Source organism: Varanus komodoensis, unplaced genomic scaffold (genome assembly GCF_004798865.1).
Source record: "Varanus komodoensis strain SLA01 unplaced genomic scaffold, ASM479886v1 scaffold81, whole genome shotgun sequence".
Taxonomy (NCBI): Eukaryota; Metazoa; Chordata; class Lepidosauria; order Squamata; family Varanidae; genus Varanus; species Varanus komodoensis.
Window position 1 is genome coordinate 2419500 of NW_025336495.1, and position 16089 is coordinate 2435588.

At 54.8% G+C, this 16089-nt stretch overlaps 1 protein-coding gene across 1 annotated transcript in view; it reads left to right on the plus strand.

Moving 5' to 3' along the window:
* SRRM3 (serine/arginine repetitive matrix 3) overlaps window positions 1-16089 on the plus strand; it is a 68081-nt gene that overhangs the window by 21660 nt on the left and 30332 nt on the right. The window contains exons 3-8 of the mRNA XM_044456103.1: window positions 4470-4604; window positions 4988-5068; window positions 9098-9127; window positions 10555-10623; window positions 12684-12719; window positions 14414-14464. Coding sequence (XP_044312038.1) covers window positions 4470-4604; window positions 4988-5068; window positions 9098-9127; window positions 10555-10623; window positions 12684-12719; window positions 14414-14464 — 402 coding nt within the window. The remainder of the gene's footprint in view (window positions 1-4469; window positions 4605-4987; window positions 5069-9097; window positions 9128-10554; window positions 10624-12683; window positions 12720-14413; window positions 14465-16089) is intronic.

Consider the following 16089-nt stretch of genomic DNA (forward strand, 5'->3'; position numbering starts at 1 on the left):
CACTTCCCAGCCCGATCGCACGCCATGCTGCAGGCAGGGCGGCACACGCCTTCTTTGCCTCCCACGATCCAGACACGCCACTGCAGCCAGACTTTCCACGGCGGCAGCCATGTTCCCGCCTCCGTTTCCCGGCCTGCTGATGCCTTGTACTTGCCGAGCCTGAATGTCCCGGGGTTCATTTCCTTTAAAACAGCCAATTATTCACTCAGCTTGTAATTGGGTTAAGCTCCCCGAGCGGCAGAGATTAAAACCCTCCCGGGCAGGCGTCTGCCGGCAATATTGCTCCTCGCTGCCACTCTCTCCTCCAGCAACATCGCTCTCTCTGCCGCTCTCTTTCTGCTTCTGAGCAGAAACCAGGCGGACGGGGCGGGTGCAGCGAGATCTCTTTCCAAGAAGTGCTTGCAAGCTCCCGAGTGGCTTTCAAGCGCGTTGGGGGCAATGCGCTTGCGAGCCCATGACGTGCCTCCACTGGGCCAAGGTGGGAGTGGAGCAGGGGCTCCAGTCGCTGCTTCCATGTGCCAGTCCAGGATCTCGGGTGCCTGAAGCACCTGGGTGAACACCTGCTCACCCACTCTGGAAATAGCTTGAGAAACTCAGATCTGTGCCCTCCGTCCACAAAGCCAATCTGGGCCCTGAGCTCTGCCATTCCCAGCACAGGGAGCTGGGGGGATAGGGAGAGGCAGTGCGGTGCAGTGGTTAGAGGGTTGGAACTGGGGACTTGGGAGAACTGGGTTCTAGTCTCCATTCAGCCAAGGTTCTCTGGGCAGCTTTGGGCCAGGCACTCACTCTCAGCCTAGCTTACCTCACTGGGTTGTTGTCGAGAGGATAAAATGGAGCTACAGGAGCTGCCCTGGGTCCCTCACAAAAGGAAAAAAGGGGGCACGCAAATGCCATGGTACGGGCAGGACCTCCTGGAGCTCGTTTCCCAGCACAGTCCATTAGGCACTACGCTCACCCTCCAGGGCCTTCCTCCAAGGGTGGCCACGGGGAGGGGGGGTTCCGTGGCACCCCCATCTCTGCGACAACCTCCCCTCTGTGGCCCAGCTGGCTCCAAAACATTACGGGTTATTTATTTTAATTTAATTTTGGTTAATGTATTGGTTATGCTTATTGGTGTGTGGGGGTACATTTATTTTGTGATGTTATCTTTAATTTTATTGTTTTATCTATTTTATCAGATTATCAATTGTTTCACTGTTTTCTATGTAAGTTTTTATGCTGTTTTAGCATTTGTAAGCCACCCAGAGAACCTTTAGGTTATGAAATGGAAGTAAAGTAAAGTAGGGAAACAAGGTTCCATTTAGATGCCAGGAAGCACTTCCTGAAATTAGGACCCCGAGGGTCTGGAATGGGCTTCCACGAGAGGTCGTTGAGGCCCCACTGGTGAGGGTGTTCAAGGATAGGCTGGAGGTGCACATGGTGGGCATGTCGTGAGCGGAGCCGGCTGGTGCCGGAGGTCAGACTAGATGGCCCGGGAGGCCCCTTCTGACTCGCTCTGTTCCTGTGTTTCTAAAGTTAACCACCTGGAGGCTTGGGGAGATAACTCCTCTCTGGGGTTTTTTCCCCCTTTTACAGGGTTAGTTTTACCTGTTTCTAATTCATTTTAATACTGCCCTGCTTGCACGATCCTTATATTGCATTGTTATTTATTTATTTATTTATTTATTTATTTAAAATATTTATATGCCGTCCAGTTCGCAAAAAGCCTCAGGACAGCTTACAGCATAAAATATAGCATAAGTAAATTCCTGACCCACACTGGCTGCAGTTAAAAACATAGAAAAGACAATATTAAAGCTTATTAAAATATCACTGGAATAAAAAGGTCTTAACCAGGCGCCGAAAAACAAATAACGACGGCGCCAGGCGGACCTCTCTGGGGAGCGCATTCCACAGATGGGGTGCCACCGCAGAGAAGGCCCTGCTCCGTGTGCTCACCCTCCTAATGTCCTTCACGGAGGGTTCCCGGAGGAGGGCCTCTGCTGCTGATCTCAAGGGGTGGGAGGGCAAATACGGAAGAAGGTGCTCCTTTAGGTACCCAGGACCCAAGCCGTTAAGGGCTTTACAGGTAATAACCAGCACCTTGAATTGGACCCAGACTTCAGTGGGGAGCCAGTGAAGCTGACGGAGGACTGGAATCATGTGAACATAATGCCCAGTCCCCGTCAGCAGCCTGGCAGCTCTATTTTGAACCAATTGAAGTATCCAGACCATCTTTAAGAGCAGCCCCACATAGAGCGCGTTACAGAAGTTCAACCGGGAAGTAACGAATGCATGTGTCACTGTCGCTAGGCAGTCGTCCTCCAGGTAGGGGTGCAGCTGATGGATCTGTTAGTTTGTTTTCATGCTTTTTGTAAACCATCTAGACTGTTTCAGCTATGGGGTGATATATAAATGAAATTAATGCATACCTATGCAATTATAGGGACTGCGGGTGGCACAGTGGTTTAAACCGCTGTGCTGCTGGGCTGGTTGATCGAAAGGTCGCCGGTTCGAATCCGCAGACGGGGTGAGCTCCTGTGCTCCGCCCCAGCTCCTGCCAACCTTGCAGTTCGAAAGCATGCAAATGCGAGTAGATGAAAAGGTGCCACTTCGGTGGGCAGGTAACAGCTTCCTGCACCTCGGTGTTTAGTCATGCCGGCCCCATAACCACGGAGACCGTCTGCGGACAAGCGCTGGCTCCCTCGGCCAGGAAACGGAGATGAGCACCACTCCCTAGAGTCAGCCAGGACTGGACATAACGTCAAGGGGAAACCTTTACCTTTTGTGCAATTATGCTAATAAACCCTCTGTGATATGCACATCATTTTAGCCTGTTCCTCAAACACAAAAGGCTCCTGAGTAGCCTTGAACTGAGCAGCCCCTGCCTGCAGGCCTGCCATCCAAGAAATGACAGAGCACACAAGGAGGGAGGAGCAGGGCGGGAAGAGGAAAAACATGCGTTCTTGGGCCGCTTGGGGCACACTGGGTGTGCAGCATGGCCGCTGCGGTACCACCAAAGTCCGTCCAGCTGAGGAAGCGCATTTCCCAAAGCGGGCAGGCACCCCGAAGGGACTGAAGGAATGTTAAACCTCTGCCGAGTGCCTAACCTTTCTCTTGCTTCGGCCGGCTTATCAGCTGCATCCCTGCTTGGATGAGCGGAAGCCTTGCTACAGTTCTCCATGCACTGGGCACCTCATGCCTGGCTTACGGCCATGCGCTCTATGCGGGGCTGCCTTGAGGATGGCCCAGACACTGCGACCGGTCCAACATCGGGCGCCACGTCTGCCGGCCAGGACTGGCTGTCGGGAGCGCGTCACGCCGGTCCTGCGCAGGCCACGGTGGCTGCCGGGCGCCGTCCGGGCTCATGTCAAGGCGCTCACAGTGACGTACAAAGCTCTGCACAGCTCGGGGCCGGGCCGCCTGCGGGGGCGCCTGCCCCTCACGTGCCCACCTGAGCACTGCGGCGCCGTCCGAGGCTCCTCTCGGCATCCTCCCCTCCCCGTTAAAGGGGCGATAGAAGGAGAAGGGCCTTCCCATAGCAGCACCCCAGTCGTGGGATTCGATCCCACTGGAGACTCAGTTGGCATTGTCTCTTTATCTGTAGGCACCAATTAAAAACATTCTGTAATGATTTCAAAGGGTGAACTGGTAGGTTTTTGTGGTTTTCATTGTTAATTGTTGCTGCCACGTCATGATTTAATGCCAGACATTTTACCTTGTTAATTTATGTATCATTTTATTTTGTTTCCTTAGGGTGTTTTATTTGGTTTAATATATTACCTCTCATTTTATGTCCCCTTTTATCTCATCGTATTTTACCTATATTATTATATTTATTGATCTTATTGTTATGACTGGCTTTATTGTGAATCGTGAGTTCTTTAATTTTCCTGTATATTTTGTGGGCTGTCCAGAGAACATATGGCTAATGGGGCAGCATACGAATTGAATTAACAACAGCAACCACATCCACACTCCTGTGCATCAGGAGAAAGAGCCCTGTGACCCCCGGACGCCTCTCTTGCTCCCCCTGCAGAGGTGGTGGGCCTGTTTCAGGGCCACCCCGAGGGGCTGCAGAGCTGGTGGGGCTGTTTCAGGAGACGCCTGGGCCACCCCGAGTTCACCTGCACTGCTTTTGTGCTGATCCAGAGGTTGGACTGAGCGCCTTTCAGAGGCTGTTAGACTCCATGCCCTTCCAGACTCGAATTTGCTTTCTTCTGCTGCTTTTTTAGCAAACGTGGAAGCCGGCTCAGCACACAGCGCATTCCAGGGCCGTCCTGACGTGCTTCCAAAGAGTGTTTTTGTGGACCTGGGGCTCAGCCTTCCCCATCCCCGTATCGTGCCTGGGTCCTGCGACGAGTTCCCTTTCTTTCTGTCTCGCTGGTGCTGCTTCCGGGAATCCCGTGTTTGGGAATGGGCAAGTCGGGAAAACCCTGTTTTTCAACCCGCTTCTCTTTTTCTTCCGGTGCTTCTACATCCTTGAACAGAGTGATAGAAAACCACCACATGGTGGACGGAGACGAGTATTCGGGGCAGTACCCAGAGTTCCAGGAGGACTTTTCGCTGCACTGCGACTGCTCCATGGGCTGCTATGAATATGACAGCAGCCACCGAGAATACAGGTGAGCTTCCAAGGCCCCGGCCAGGTCCTGGGGGGTCACACACAGGCAGCTCCTTTCCCCCCTTCCTGTGGCTTCCAAGCCTCCTCGTGGCATCCCAGTCTCTTGGCAAGGTCTTATCCAGCCTTCCCCAGCCCAACCTCTTCCAGACATGTCCATCATCTAGCAGATCATGGAGAAAACTAGTTTACAACAACCATTCTTCCTGATTTGCTAGTTTTCTGTATGCGAGGGGTGCAGGGTGAGGATTGCTGCAAAGATGCGTTTGTTGTTTGAGCCCCAACATTACTATAAAGGCATTTTCCTTCTCATCTCAAGAGGACTAGAAACATGGGGAATGCTTTAGGAAAGATGCCAACCCTTGCTCTCTGCTCGGTCTCTTGCAGGCTGAAGAGGCGGTCCAGCAGCTCCACCTCTCCCCCACCCAAGAAGAAAAAGAAAAAAAAATCAGGCCACCGCCGGAGCCGGTGAGTTGCCCAAAGAGAGTGGCTGTTTTTGGAGCATGGAAAAGCTGTGACGGGAACAGGGGGCTTGTCAGTTAAGCTGCATCACTGAGCCCTCATCGCATCCATTTTTTCTTAGTAGTGGGGGAGGGGAGCATGTGGGACGCAAAGGTCCGTGGCTACCAGAGCTGTGTGACTACCGCAAAATTTGATATGTCTGCCTTTCACAGGTGGGAGGGTACCTTTCCCTCTATCATCTGCTCATTGAGGAAATTGGATTTTCTGCAAATGCATTTGTATGCATTTGCACAAATTTTCACTTGTGCAAATGCACACCCCTGCCAATGCACGAGCCCACCTGCCAATCCTGCCAAAGCACCCATCGCCACACGTCCGCCTCTTTGGTCTGGTGTGGCCATTTTCCTTTGACTAGATTTGCACGAAATCACCTATGATTTTAAAAAATGGTCTGCGCGTCTGAGAATCTGCAAGACTTGAGGGAAGGCTTGAGTCCACTGCAAAGGCCCTGACATGCCTGGGTAGCACATGTGCAGAAAGCTGTGAGTTCTGCTGGGGGGGGGGGCAACTGCTCAGCACCCTTCCCACCTCCAGTGCACAGAAGCAAAGCATGTTCAAACTGAGCTGGTGGAGGGATGACCTGGATGTACTGTGAGAGCAACTTGGAAGTAATTGCAGTCAGTGTAGGAAACCTTTCCCAGCGCCAGGCATCTTGGAGTACATGCCCAGCTCGCTGCAGATGTGTGTGCAGTTCAACAGATCTGGCGGGCGCCAGACGAGAGACTTGGCGTGGGAGCATGACCAGGTTTCCAGCCGGGGAAACACCTGCACTTGCCTAAACGGTGCAAACTGAAAGGCGAAGCATCATCTCTCTTGTTCTGTACACTGTATTCCAATTTTGCTAGGTATGCCCTAATTTCCAGAACCCATCACTCAGCCCCCTTCTCTACCTTCCAAAAAGTGCATTCATTCATCATATATTCTCCAACTTTCAAGCATAAGGACTAGAAACTCCACTTTCCTTTTTGAAATGAAAACTAACCTTTTTTCCTGGTGGCTGAAATTGGAGACCCGAACCCTCTTGCTCTGCTTTTGCCTTGCTCCCAGGGAATCAGGCAAGAGCACCAACCCTCAGGCCTGCTGTATGCATCTGGCCCGCCAAGTCCCAGTCTGGCTTTCCCCCAAATGACCCCACAGTGAAGAACAGGCCATAGGAGATTCTCCAAGCCTGAATTTACCTCGAGTAATACTAAAAGCCCGAGCCCCATGCCTTACTGACTGCCCAGACTGCGGCCGTTAGGAAAGAACCAGGGTGAATCTGGATTTTAGGAAAGAACCAGGGTGAATCTGGATTTTATGTGCACTATTGGTATTGTTTTTATTTATTGTATGTAAGCCGTCCCGAGGCTCATGCGAATGGAACGGCATGCAGACATGCTAGGTAAATGAATGAATGAATAAATAAAATAGCTCCGGTTTCACATTAGATAGGCGTGCAAACCCAATTCAGGCGGGCACCACATTTCGGCCTGAACTTGGACGGAGCGAGCCGGGGAGCCAAAGGCAGGACCACAGATGGCTCCGCCGATTCTGGTTGCGGCCCGGGCCACTCGCCTTCACCCCCCGTGCCGCCGCAGCCGTTGTGGCATGGATTATCCCGGGCAGGGTCACAGGACTAACCGTGATTGCAATAATTGTCCCCAGCACGGTTGCCGCGCTGTCTGCCCCCACTGCTCGAGGCTGCTCCCTGTTTGGAGACCAGCCGGGCGTCTCTTCACTCACCGCTTTCATCGCTTTCGCTGCCCTGCTGGGAAAACGTCCCGGGTGCATCCCCCGGGTTCCGGATCGCCCGGTGAGCCATTTTCTCCGTGCAGAGCAGGGGCCGCCTTGATGAGCGCGATTTTCTTCGCTTTGGCTAAGGGGAAAAGGCCTAATTAGGAAGACGAAAATTAGGAAGATGAGCTGCGGAGGGACAGGAATGGCAGCTGGCCCGATCTTTAAACTCGGCCGGCTGACTGCCTCACATGCGCCCTGGGGAGCCAGAGAAAATCCGGGCTTGCACGATGGCCAGCCCCCCCCCCCCCACACACACACACACGCACGCTCCCCGCCCCCGCTCACGTCGGGTCTGCATCCCTGCCTGTTGCATCTCGATGCTGCCACCAGGGGGCAGCAGGCTCCCCATCGCTTTCCAGCGCCGCCGGCACCGGCTGCGGACGCACGTGTGCGCGGAGAGACGGGCCGGGGCTCAGCGCGTGCCCGGAGGGGCGCCAGGGGGAGGAAGCGCGTGCCCGGAGGGGCGCCAGGCGGGGGAAATGCCCCTGCTCCCCTCTCCATTGCTGCCACTTGGGGTGCCCAGTTCAAATCGGGTCTCCGGGGCAGACAAGCGCATCCGCCACCCCACGCCGATTTCCCGCAGCGAGAGGAGACATGTCGCCCAGCGGCGATGCAAAGTATTCTGGGATGGCGCTGTCCGGAGCAGGCACTGACGGGTGGCCATCGTGGGCGAGACCCGAAAAGCGAGTGGGCTGCCGTTTGGAGAGCAGCCAGCCGGACTGTCCCCGGGAGCAGCTGCGCTTGGGAGCCGAGCGCTCCGTGGCTGCCGGCCACAGACTGCAGGGCCACGGGGCGGGGGGGTCCTCTCCCGCATCACCCCCGGCCAAAAGCCGCAGCAGCAGCACATCGTGGTTTCCAGACCTGCAGAGAAGAGCTGGCCGTGGCAGAGGAAATGCATGCACCCAGCAGCAGTCAGAATAGATTCGTGGGATGGACTGGCACGATGGGAATAATCCTAGGAACACCGGTTTTAAAAGGAGGCCCCATATTTTCATCTGTGAAAGCATTTGGCCACATCTCTCCTTCTCTCCCAACGTGTTTCCAAAGGTCTAAATGCCTTTCCTTGCTATCCTGTGCACAAGATGCACAGTTTTGCTTGCCTTTTCTTCAAGCTCTGCGTTTGGTTCACTCCCCCCCCCCCATTTCTTCTTCTTCCACTTTTCTGGGGTGTGTATTCTTGAATCTACCTTGCACCAGTCCGTTTGGGAGGGCACAAATGTCACAGAGAGATTGCAGGCTGGTTCATCTGCAGCTGCATTCAAAGGGAGCCCAACAGATTTTCCAGCTACCCCAAGTGGAGGCAGTGCTGCCAACTGCGCTGCACAGGGCCATGTGTGTGCATAGATGCAGAGCACCCTGGAGGGGAGCATGGGTGTGCGCATCGGTGTGCGCATCCGCCACAGACGGTGCAGTCAGTCGGGTCCAGTCGCTTGTGCTCAGACCTGAGAGAATAAATCCAAAAGAGAGTGCGCCTGCTCACACACAAAGCATCTCACCCTTTCTGCTCGGCATGTGAGGAAGCGCCGTTGAGGTGCCAGGGATGGACCGTAGAGTGTGGCTGAAGCAGACCTAGCTTGAAACAAGAAGGCCAGGAGTCAACGGTTGCTCGGTCAGGAGCTTTGCTAGGCAGCCTTAGGTCAGTTCATATCTCTTTGTCTGTCCTACCTCACAGGGTTGTGGGGTGGATAAAAATGGGATGGTCCTAAGCTCCCTGGAAGAATGTGTGGAATACAAATTTTGATACAGCCGTGCTGTGTGACTCTCCTGTCAGTAGAACCTTTTACCCATTGCAGGTTTTCTTTGGAGCTTTATAGGAGCCGGCTGTGGTGCTCCATGGTGGGAATAGAATTGTGCTTCTGTTGAATCCTTCTCTTCCTTTGAAGGTTGTCTCACAGGCTTGGTCCACAGACTGTAAACCCAATTTTCACCTCCATAGGGATGAGCACCTAAGCCGTTGAGATTCTTCATGTGCTGAACTGAACTAATTCTTCCCAAGTGGGTTCAAGGTTTATGCAAGATGACAACAGCCATGCAGGGCCGATAACAACAGCCCATTGGCTGGGATTTAAAACCAAAAACCTGGGAGCAGGCAATTCCTTGGACTTCAGTCATAAGCCCATTGAACTAATTTGCCCTCCTCTCTTTATGAAGAGGAATTAATTCATTAACTCATGTTTTGTCTGTTTCCTGCAACCTCAGCAAAAAAAGGAAGCCTGGATCAGAACGCAGGTGGGTTCCTTTCCTTCTTGTAGCTGCAGCTGTTCTCCTCCTCCTCCTCCTCCTCATTATATTATTGTTAATTTCTATTCCGCTGATATCTGAAGCTCTCTGGGCAGTTCACAACCATAACCACAGAATCATACACTCAAGTCCACCATCCAGATTCTAACCAGGCCTGACTCTGCTTAGCTTCCCAGGGTAGGCAAGCTCAGGCAGGCCAGGCTATATGTGGGCATGCACACAGAGAGTGGCTCTGCTGGCCTGGCCAGAACAGCCTGTCGTGTCTTTTAGGCACTGGGGGGCGGCGGGGGGGACATAAGGGTTGCACAGGTGTCACATAACTGCAAGGACCCACAGCTTGCGTGAGGTGCTGGAGTTGTTATAGGCTGCCCAGGTCCTCTTGAGAGGAGGGGGCTCAGAGGGGGCCTGCTAGCGGCATGCAGGTACATGAGCAGGTACCTCGCAGGGGTGGGTCATGGCCCTTTTCCCCTGCAGAGGAGGGCAGGATGCACTCCAAGGGGGCCAAGCTCAGGGAACCCAGGTTCAGTTTGGATGCCAGGAAGCACTTCCTGACATCAGGACCCCGAGGGCGTGGAATGGGCTTCCCCGGGAGGTGGCTGAGACCCCATCGGTGCAGGTGTTCAAGGATAGGCTGGACGTCCACATGGTGGGCATGTCATGAGCAGAGCCGGCTGGAGCAGGGGGTCAGACTAGATGGCCTGGGGGACCCCTTCTGGCTCACTCTGTCTCTATGTTTCTAAGTCATGGCATCCGTCCACCACAAGATCAATTCCCAAAATGGTGACTGGCTGACTCTGTGGCTTAATGAGCCCACGGTGGCCTGGCCAACGTGCAAGCCAGCCCAGGGAGTGATTCCCAGCTTCTTTTCCCTTGGAGCATCCCAAGCCGGAGGCTGGAGCCTCCGAATATGGCCTCCAGATCCTCTGGAGGAGAGGGTCCTGCCCCATGCGGCCTGATCCTGGACCTCCCATCTCCTTCAATGTCTGTTGTTAGCAACTGGTCCAGTGGGACCACCAGTCCAGGCTTCGGGGAAACTTGGCGTGTGACTGTTTGGGTTCGCTTGCTGAAGTCCAGAGTCCTCCAAAGACTGACAGCTTGTGGCCCTCCTGAGGTTTTGGACTGCACCTTCCAGGAGCCCAGCCAGCAGACTCCAAGGAGAAGGATTATGGGAGCTGTAGTCCCTTCATCCAGGAGGGCACCAGATCAGCCGGGGACCTAATGAACCAGGAATGATTTAATTGGCTGGTTTAATAGGCCTTGGTGCCAGCATTTCATTCATTTCAGAAGAGGTGGAAACTTGGACCGAAGGGAGGCTATTGGGGGCTTTCATAAAACTTGCATTGCTTTTGGGGTATCTTCACCCCATCATTTGTCCTTTCCTTTTGACTCACTGAAGCATCCCCTTTGCTCGACAGCGGGGACAGCTGTTCCCCAATCCGGAAGGAGAAGAGAAAGAAGACTGGGAAGAAGCATCGGAGAGACAGGTAACCAGCCAGGGCTGCCTCCCCGTCCATGTTCACTGGGGGATCGGGGCCTTCCTGTCTCCCCCTCTGCACCTCTGCCTTCCACCTGGCAGTCTCGCCTTGGCAGGGGACGCCACTGTGTCCTCGCCAGCTTTTAGGGCGCGCCCTGTGCAAGGTTGAGCGAGGACGAGCCCGGGGCAAAGGCCTCCCGGGGAACACAGTGGACTTCCTCCCATCGGGGCAGGACTGGGTTAGCGCCCCTGGGAGGCCCCTGGCGGCAGAAGGCTTTGTGATGGAGCCCAGGCAGGCTGTGCCCGGCGGGGGTCCTGGACTCTCTTCCTGGCATCTCCACTCCACTCCAAAGGCAGGTCTGGCAAGGACCTTTCCCACCGCTGCCCCCAGCGAGGCTCCGAGCTGCACCCCCTCAACGGCCGCATCCACAGAGAGTGTACCTTGCGGATGCCGTAGCCCCCGGCGCCTCTTTCTCATGCGAACCCCAACCTGAAGGCAACTCTGGGTCCATCTGGCCCAGCAACAACTTTTGGGGTTCAGGCAGGGATTCTCCCAGAGCCCAGCGGCAAGTTGGGCCACGCGGTCTGCCCCCTTCTTCTCGCCAAGGCAGGTGGGCCAGTGAAGAAGAAGCAACCCCAGAGGGCCTGTCAGTGGCCCGCAGGCCCTTCCGGTTGCCTGGCCATGGATGCTGGTCCTGCTCCGAGAAATCTGCCCTTCCCGAAACAGGCACTGCTGCCCAGCCATGGCCAGTATGGGCCTGCCAGTCCAGTGCTACCCTCTCTAACTGTTGGCAGTGCTGGCTGTAGCCCAGGACACTTGGAAGGGCTGGCTGGTGAGGGCAGTGCTGCTCTGGCAGAGCCTTTCCCTGGGGTTTCAAACTGGAGTCCTTCCCAGCCCTAGGAAAATTTGAAGCCCTGTAATCCAGATCCTGGGTCCATTTAGGCCAGTGCTGCCAGCACGGATGGGCAGCTGCACCTCTCTGTATCTCCAGCCCCTCCTGGAGATGCTTCCAGGAAGCAAACCTGGGGCTTTTGGCACGCCAAGCAGGGGCTCCCACACGGAGCCGCGATCCTCCCAGGACTGCCGCGACTTCCTCCCAGCCATGCAGGGAGGCAGGGAGAAGGAGGCCACGGCTAGGCCAGGGGGAGAGGCAGGGGGAGAGGGCATGACTGCAAGGGGGCTGGCCATGAGCCCCTGCCAGCCCCCCCCCCCCAGGCCTTCCCCAGTGCCAGACTTGCCTTCCTCTTTGTGAGTTGGGGAATAACATAGCCCTTCCCAGGCAATGACACGGGCTAGGCCCTTCCTATTTAATTCCTGCACTGCTCCACGGCTGAAGCTCCGGACCCATGGCCAGCCCTGCCACAGGGCAGCAGAAGCAGTGCGAACCCGGGGAGGCCAGGCCTCTCTCTCTTCTGGGTTGTGTCTGGACTTGGAGGGAGCTGCTGCGGGGCGGAGGGGGGGCATCCAATTTGGGGCAGGCTCAACACCGTGGACAGCTCCCTCAGGGGCCAGACCAGGCCCAGAGCGGGGATTCAGCCCCTCCAGGGGCGTCTCCACGGGCTGGAGTTTGCACAGGACTGCTTGCCAGCTGGAGGGCGAGAGCGGGAGGCACGTGCCAGTGGCGGCAGGGCCGGATCCTGCCTTTTTGCCGTCCCCCTGCTCCGAAGCATTGGCTTGCCTCTCCAAAGCCTTGCTGAATTCACCTGAGAGAGAGCCAGTGTGCCATGGGGACCTGGGCTTCGCGTCCCTGCATGTATTGCAGCTCCCAGGCCAACTCTGGGCCACTCCCTGCCTGCTGGCCTGACCTACCTCACAAGATTGTTGCACGGATAAATTACAGAGGAGGAGGAGGAGGAATATGGCAGCTGCCTTGGGTTCCTCGCAAGAGGAAAAGACAAGCCGGAAATGCAGTGCCAGGGGGGAGTGGGTCCTGCCGTCGAGGAAATGGCAAAAAGAAAGCCGCTTTTAGGCCAGCCTGCGTGTCCTGGGAGATGGCTTGAGGGCCCGTTCAATGACCTGAATCCCCCCACCCCTTCCCTTTTGTTTTCCTCTCGTTGGTTGTGCACCAGGTCTGCATCCGGATCGCGCAAGAGGAGGAGGCGCAGGTGAGGCGAACGGGGCGGGCCCCTCCAGCCCGGCTGCCTCGGCCCTCCACGGCCGCGCTGCCCTTCCCACCTGCTCCCTGCCCTCTCCCCGGCCGGGCCAGCTGCACTCTGCTCCCCCGCAGCCCGAGGCCCGTGCCGCGGGGCTCCTGGAGGCCTGCCTGAGGCTCACCACTCTTCCGTGCACCGCTGGAGCTTGTCAGAGGGGCAGGTGCCGAGGGCAGCACTGCAGGGCCAAAGCAGGGGTGGCCACGCCCCCCCCCTTTGGGGTAGTCTCTCAAGGGCTGCATGAGGCTGACGAGGTGGCCACCGAACGGATGTGGCTGCCCCCTTCCCCGCCACCCCCTTTCTTTCCGCCATCCCTCTGTCTGGGGTGCTGGGGGCGAGCCTCGAGAGAGGTGCCAGGGCCCAAGCAGCCGAGCAGAGTCCAAGCCCAGTCCAGGAGAAAGCCCGAGGCAGGGTGGCGGTCGAGGGACAGACCGAGGCCAGGAACGAGGAGCGAGGACTTGCCGCACTGCAGCCAAGGGCGGAGAAGCCGGAAGGCGACAGAGCAGGCGCTTGAGGCAGGAGGGCAAGCGAGGCAGGATGGGAGGAGGGGCGGCGAGGTGAGGAGGGGGACCCGGCGAGGATCAGGAAATGAAGCACGCTGGAGCGAGGAAGGCCTGGGCTGCTGTGGTGGGATGCAGTAGCACGGGGCGGGGCGGGGCAGGGCAGGGCAGCAGGACTGCAGCACGGCAAGCAAGAAGGCCCGCGCGGCTGAGGCAGCCTGCGGAGGGAAGAGGTTGCTCTTGCATAGCTCCCTGCAGGCTCCTGGGAGAGCTCCAGCCGGGCCTACATGGACTGTGGTGGTGGCGGCGGCGGTTCTGATTCTGGCCACCAGGTGGCACTCTGAAGCAGTCCAGTTCCTGACCCCCCCCCGCCCCCCCCCCCGTGGGCCCTGTTCTCTCTCCCTCTGCCTTCTCTCTCTCTCTCTCTCTCCCCCCCTGCCTTTTCTCTCCCCATCTCCTCCTCTCTCCTCTCCTTGTGGGCTGCCAGGGAGGTACAGGTCATTCCTGCCTGTGCTTTGCTTTTGAGCTAAGAAGGCTTTGGAAAGCAGGCCAGGAACTCCCTACAGGCTTGGGAAAGAGGCCGTGAGGCTCACGGCTCCGGGTGAGGGCAGAAGGAAGCACCCGGCAGGCGGCGAAGGTGGGTGTGCTGGTGGCAGCGAGGCAGTGTGTCCGCGTCGGGCACCAGCGCACCATTTCAGGGAGCAGTCTGTGGTGCCTCTAGCTTGGGTTCAGTACCACGGACAGCTCATTAAGGGTTCAGGCTGATAGCTGGACCAGATACATGGCCCACTGGCTCTGGGACCCAACTCCCCTTTCCCCAGCACACCACCTGATGGCCATAAGGGGCCTCGGTAGGTGGGCTGATTCCAAAGTCAAGCCAGTAAGAAAATACTTTTCTCCTCCGATTCTGGACGCTGGTCCTAAGCATCGAACTCCTTCTGCTGGGAGGCCCTCCCAGGGAGGAGCAGATTTTGGTCCTTCAGCACCAAGCCTGAGACCGGCAGCGCAAATCAACAAAAATGTTCCGGAAGGTACCCAAGAAAGATTTTGGAAGTTAGCCGAGTCTTGTGGCCACAGCATGCGCTTGCCACAGGTCTCTCGCTCTCTCATTCTCGTTTCCTGTGTGTTCAGTTGTCTGCTGTCTTGTAGGTCCAGAAGTCCCAAGAGCAAACGGAAAGAGAAGAACAAAGACAGGAAAAGGTGAGGTTCTAACACCTGGAAGAGTGGCTTACGATCACTCACGCAGCATAGAAGTGGAGCGAAGGGGAGTTCATAGAGACATAAATTGGGCATAGATATTCATGTGCAAAATAGCACATGAGGGTATGAAAATACGTCATGATGCCATGGGTTGATTGTTCCCTGCAGAGCAGAAAAATTGAGCATGTAGTTCAAGATCATAGGCCATTATGTCCAGAGGCTTACTGTAGGCAGCAGGCCCAGCAGAGTAGCTGCTTTTGCACTAGCTCTGTGCCTGCAACCAAAAATATTAAAGGCTCCTCCAGATTTGGAGCACCATTGCTAGACTGAGAGCAGAAAGGAGACGCCTGGCTACCCAGTTGCCTTTTCATTTGCCCATCATCTTAAATGTTAGGAATTTTAATCAGGTTTTAATGTCACAGTCGCTTTTTGGTTTTTCGATTTTGCCCTTGGTCTTGATTTTGATTTGGTTTTAAACTTTCCTTCATTTGTGAAATGTCATTGGTTTTATGTGCATATTTGTTTGTTTATTTATTCTTGACTTGTTGGGTTATTTGTCTTGATTTTTGTAAGCCGCCCTGAGGCGCTTTTGCATATTGGGCGGGCTATAAATATTTTAAATAAATAAATAAGTGAATGGCTCCAGCCAGCTGGTGTAATGCTGTGAAGTCCCATTTCCAATTTTTATGAAATGCCTATCCGGTGGCCCCTTCCAAAGGAGGGTCTTACTGGTAGTGGCCCCCAGCTGTGGAACGAGTTCTCCAAAGAAGTGCGCCTGCCTCCTACTTCGTATTCTTTCTGGTGCCAGGTGAAGACTTTTGATTTTCCCAGCATTTTAGCAGTTTAACTTTCAAACTTTATTTTTAAATATTGCATTTTATTCTGTACTGCTGCTCTGCTTCTATGCGCATTCAGTTGTGGTGGCTATTGTGCTTTTGTAGTTTTAAGTTAATTTTGGTTTGTGTGTGTTTTTCTTAGCTTTGGTTAACTGCCCAGATTGCTTTAGCTATCGGACAATATAAAAATGATATAAATAAATAAAATTGGCCCAATCCAAGATAGTTCCTCAGAAATAAATTGCATTCAGCTCAGTGGGGTTTTGCTTCTTGATAAGTGTGGACTATATCAGAATTTCTTCAGCTCCTTTAATTCTCACGTAATGATCAGCTAAAACAACTGAAAAATATGTTTAGAACTGCAACATTTTCTTAATTAATTCCCTGGACATGTTTCAATTAACCAAAAAGGTGCTCCCAGTCAGCAGATTTATTTTAAGCACCCACATGTGCATGTGGACAATTTTTATACAGGTGTTTATAAAAATAGGTGAGGGGGGAATAATCTTGTAGCAAAGGCACTCTCTCCAGTGCAGGAGAAAGAGGGGGAAAGGCCACTTTTAAAAGTTAACTGTTGTAATTCGGTGAATTTAAGCCTTCTAAAATATAGAAATATTGGTTCCCCCTCTTTCATACATGCAGTTTTAGGCCATGATCCTAAGGAGATGGCTAGAAACCTCCAAACTCAGAATTGCGGATAATCAGTGGCCAGTTTTGGGTAGCTCTGGAGCTCCAGGGAAGGAGGTGAGGCCTACAAGGACCTGCCATGCCTTGCCTGGGGGTCTTGGC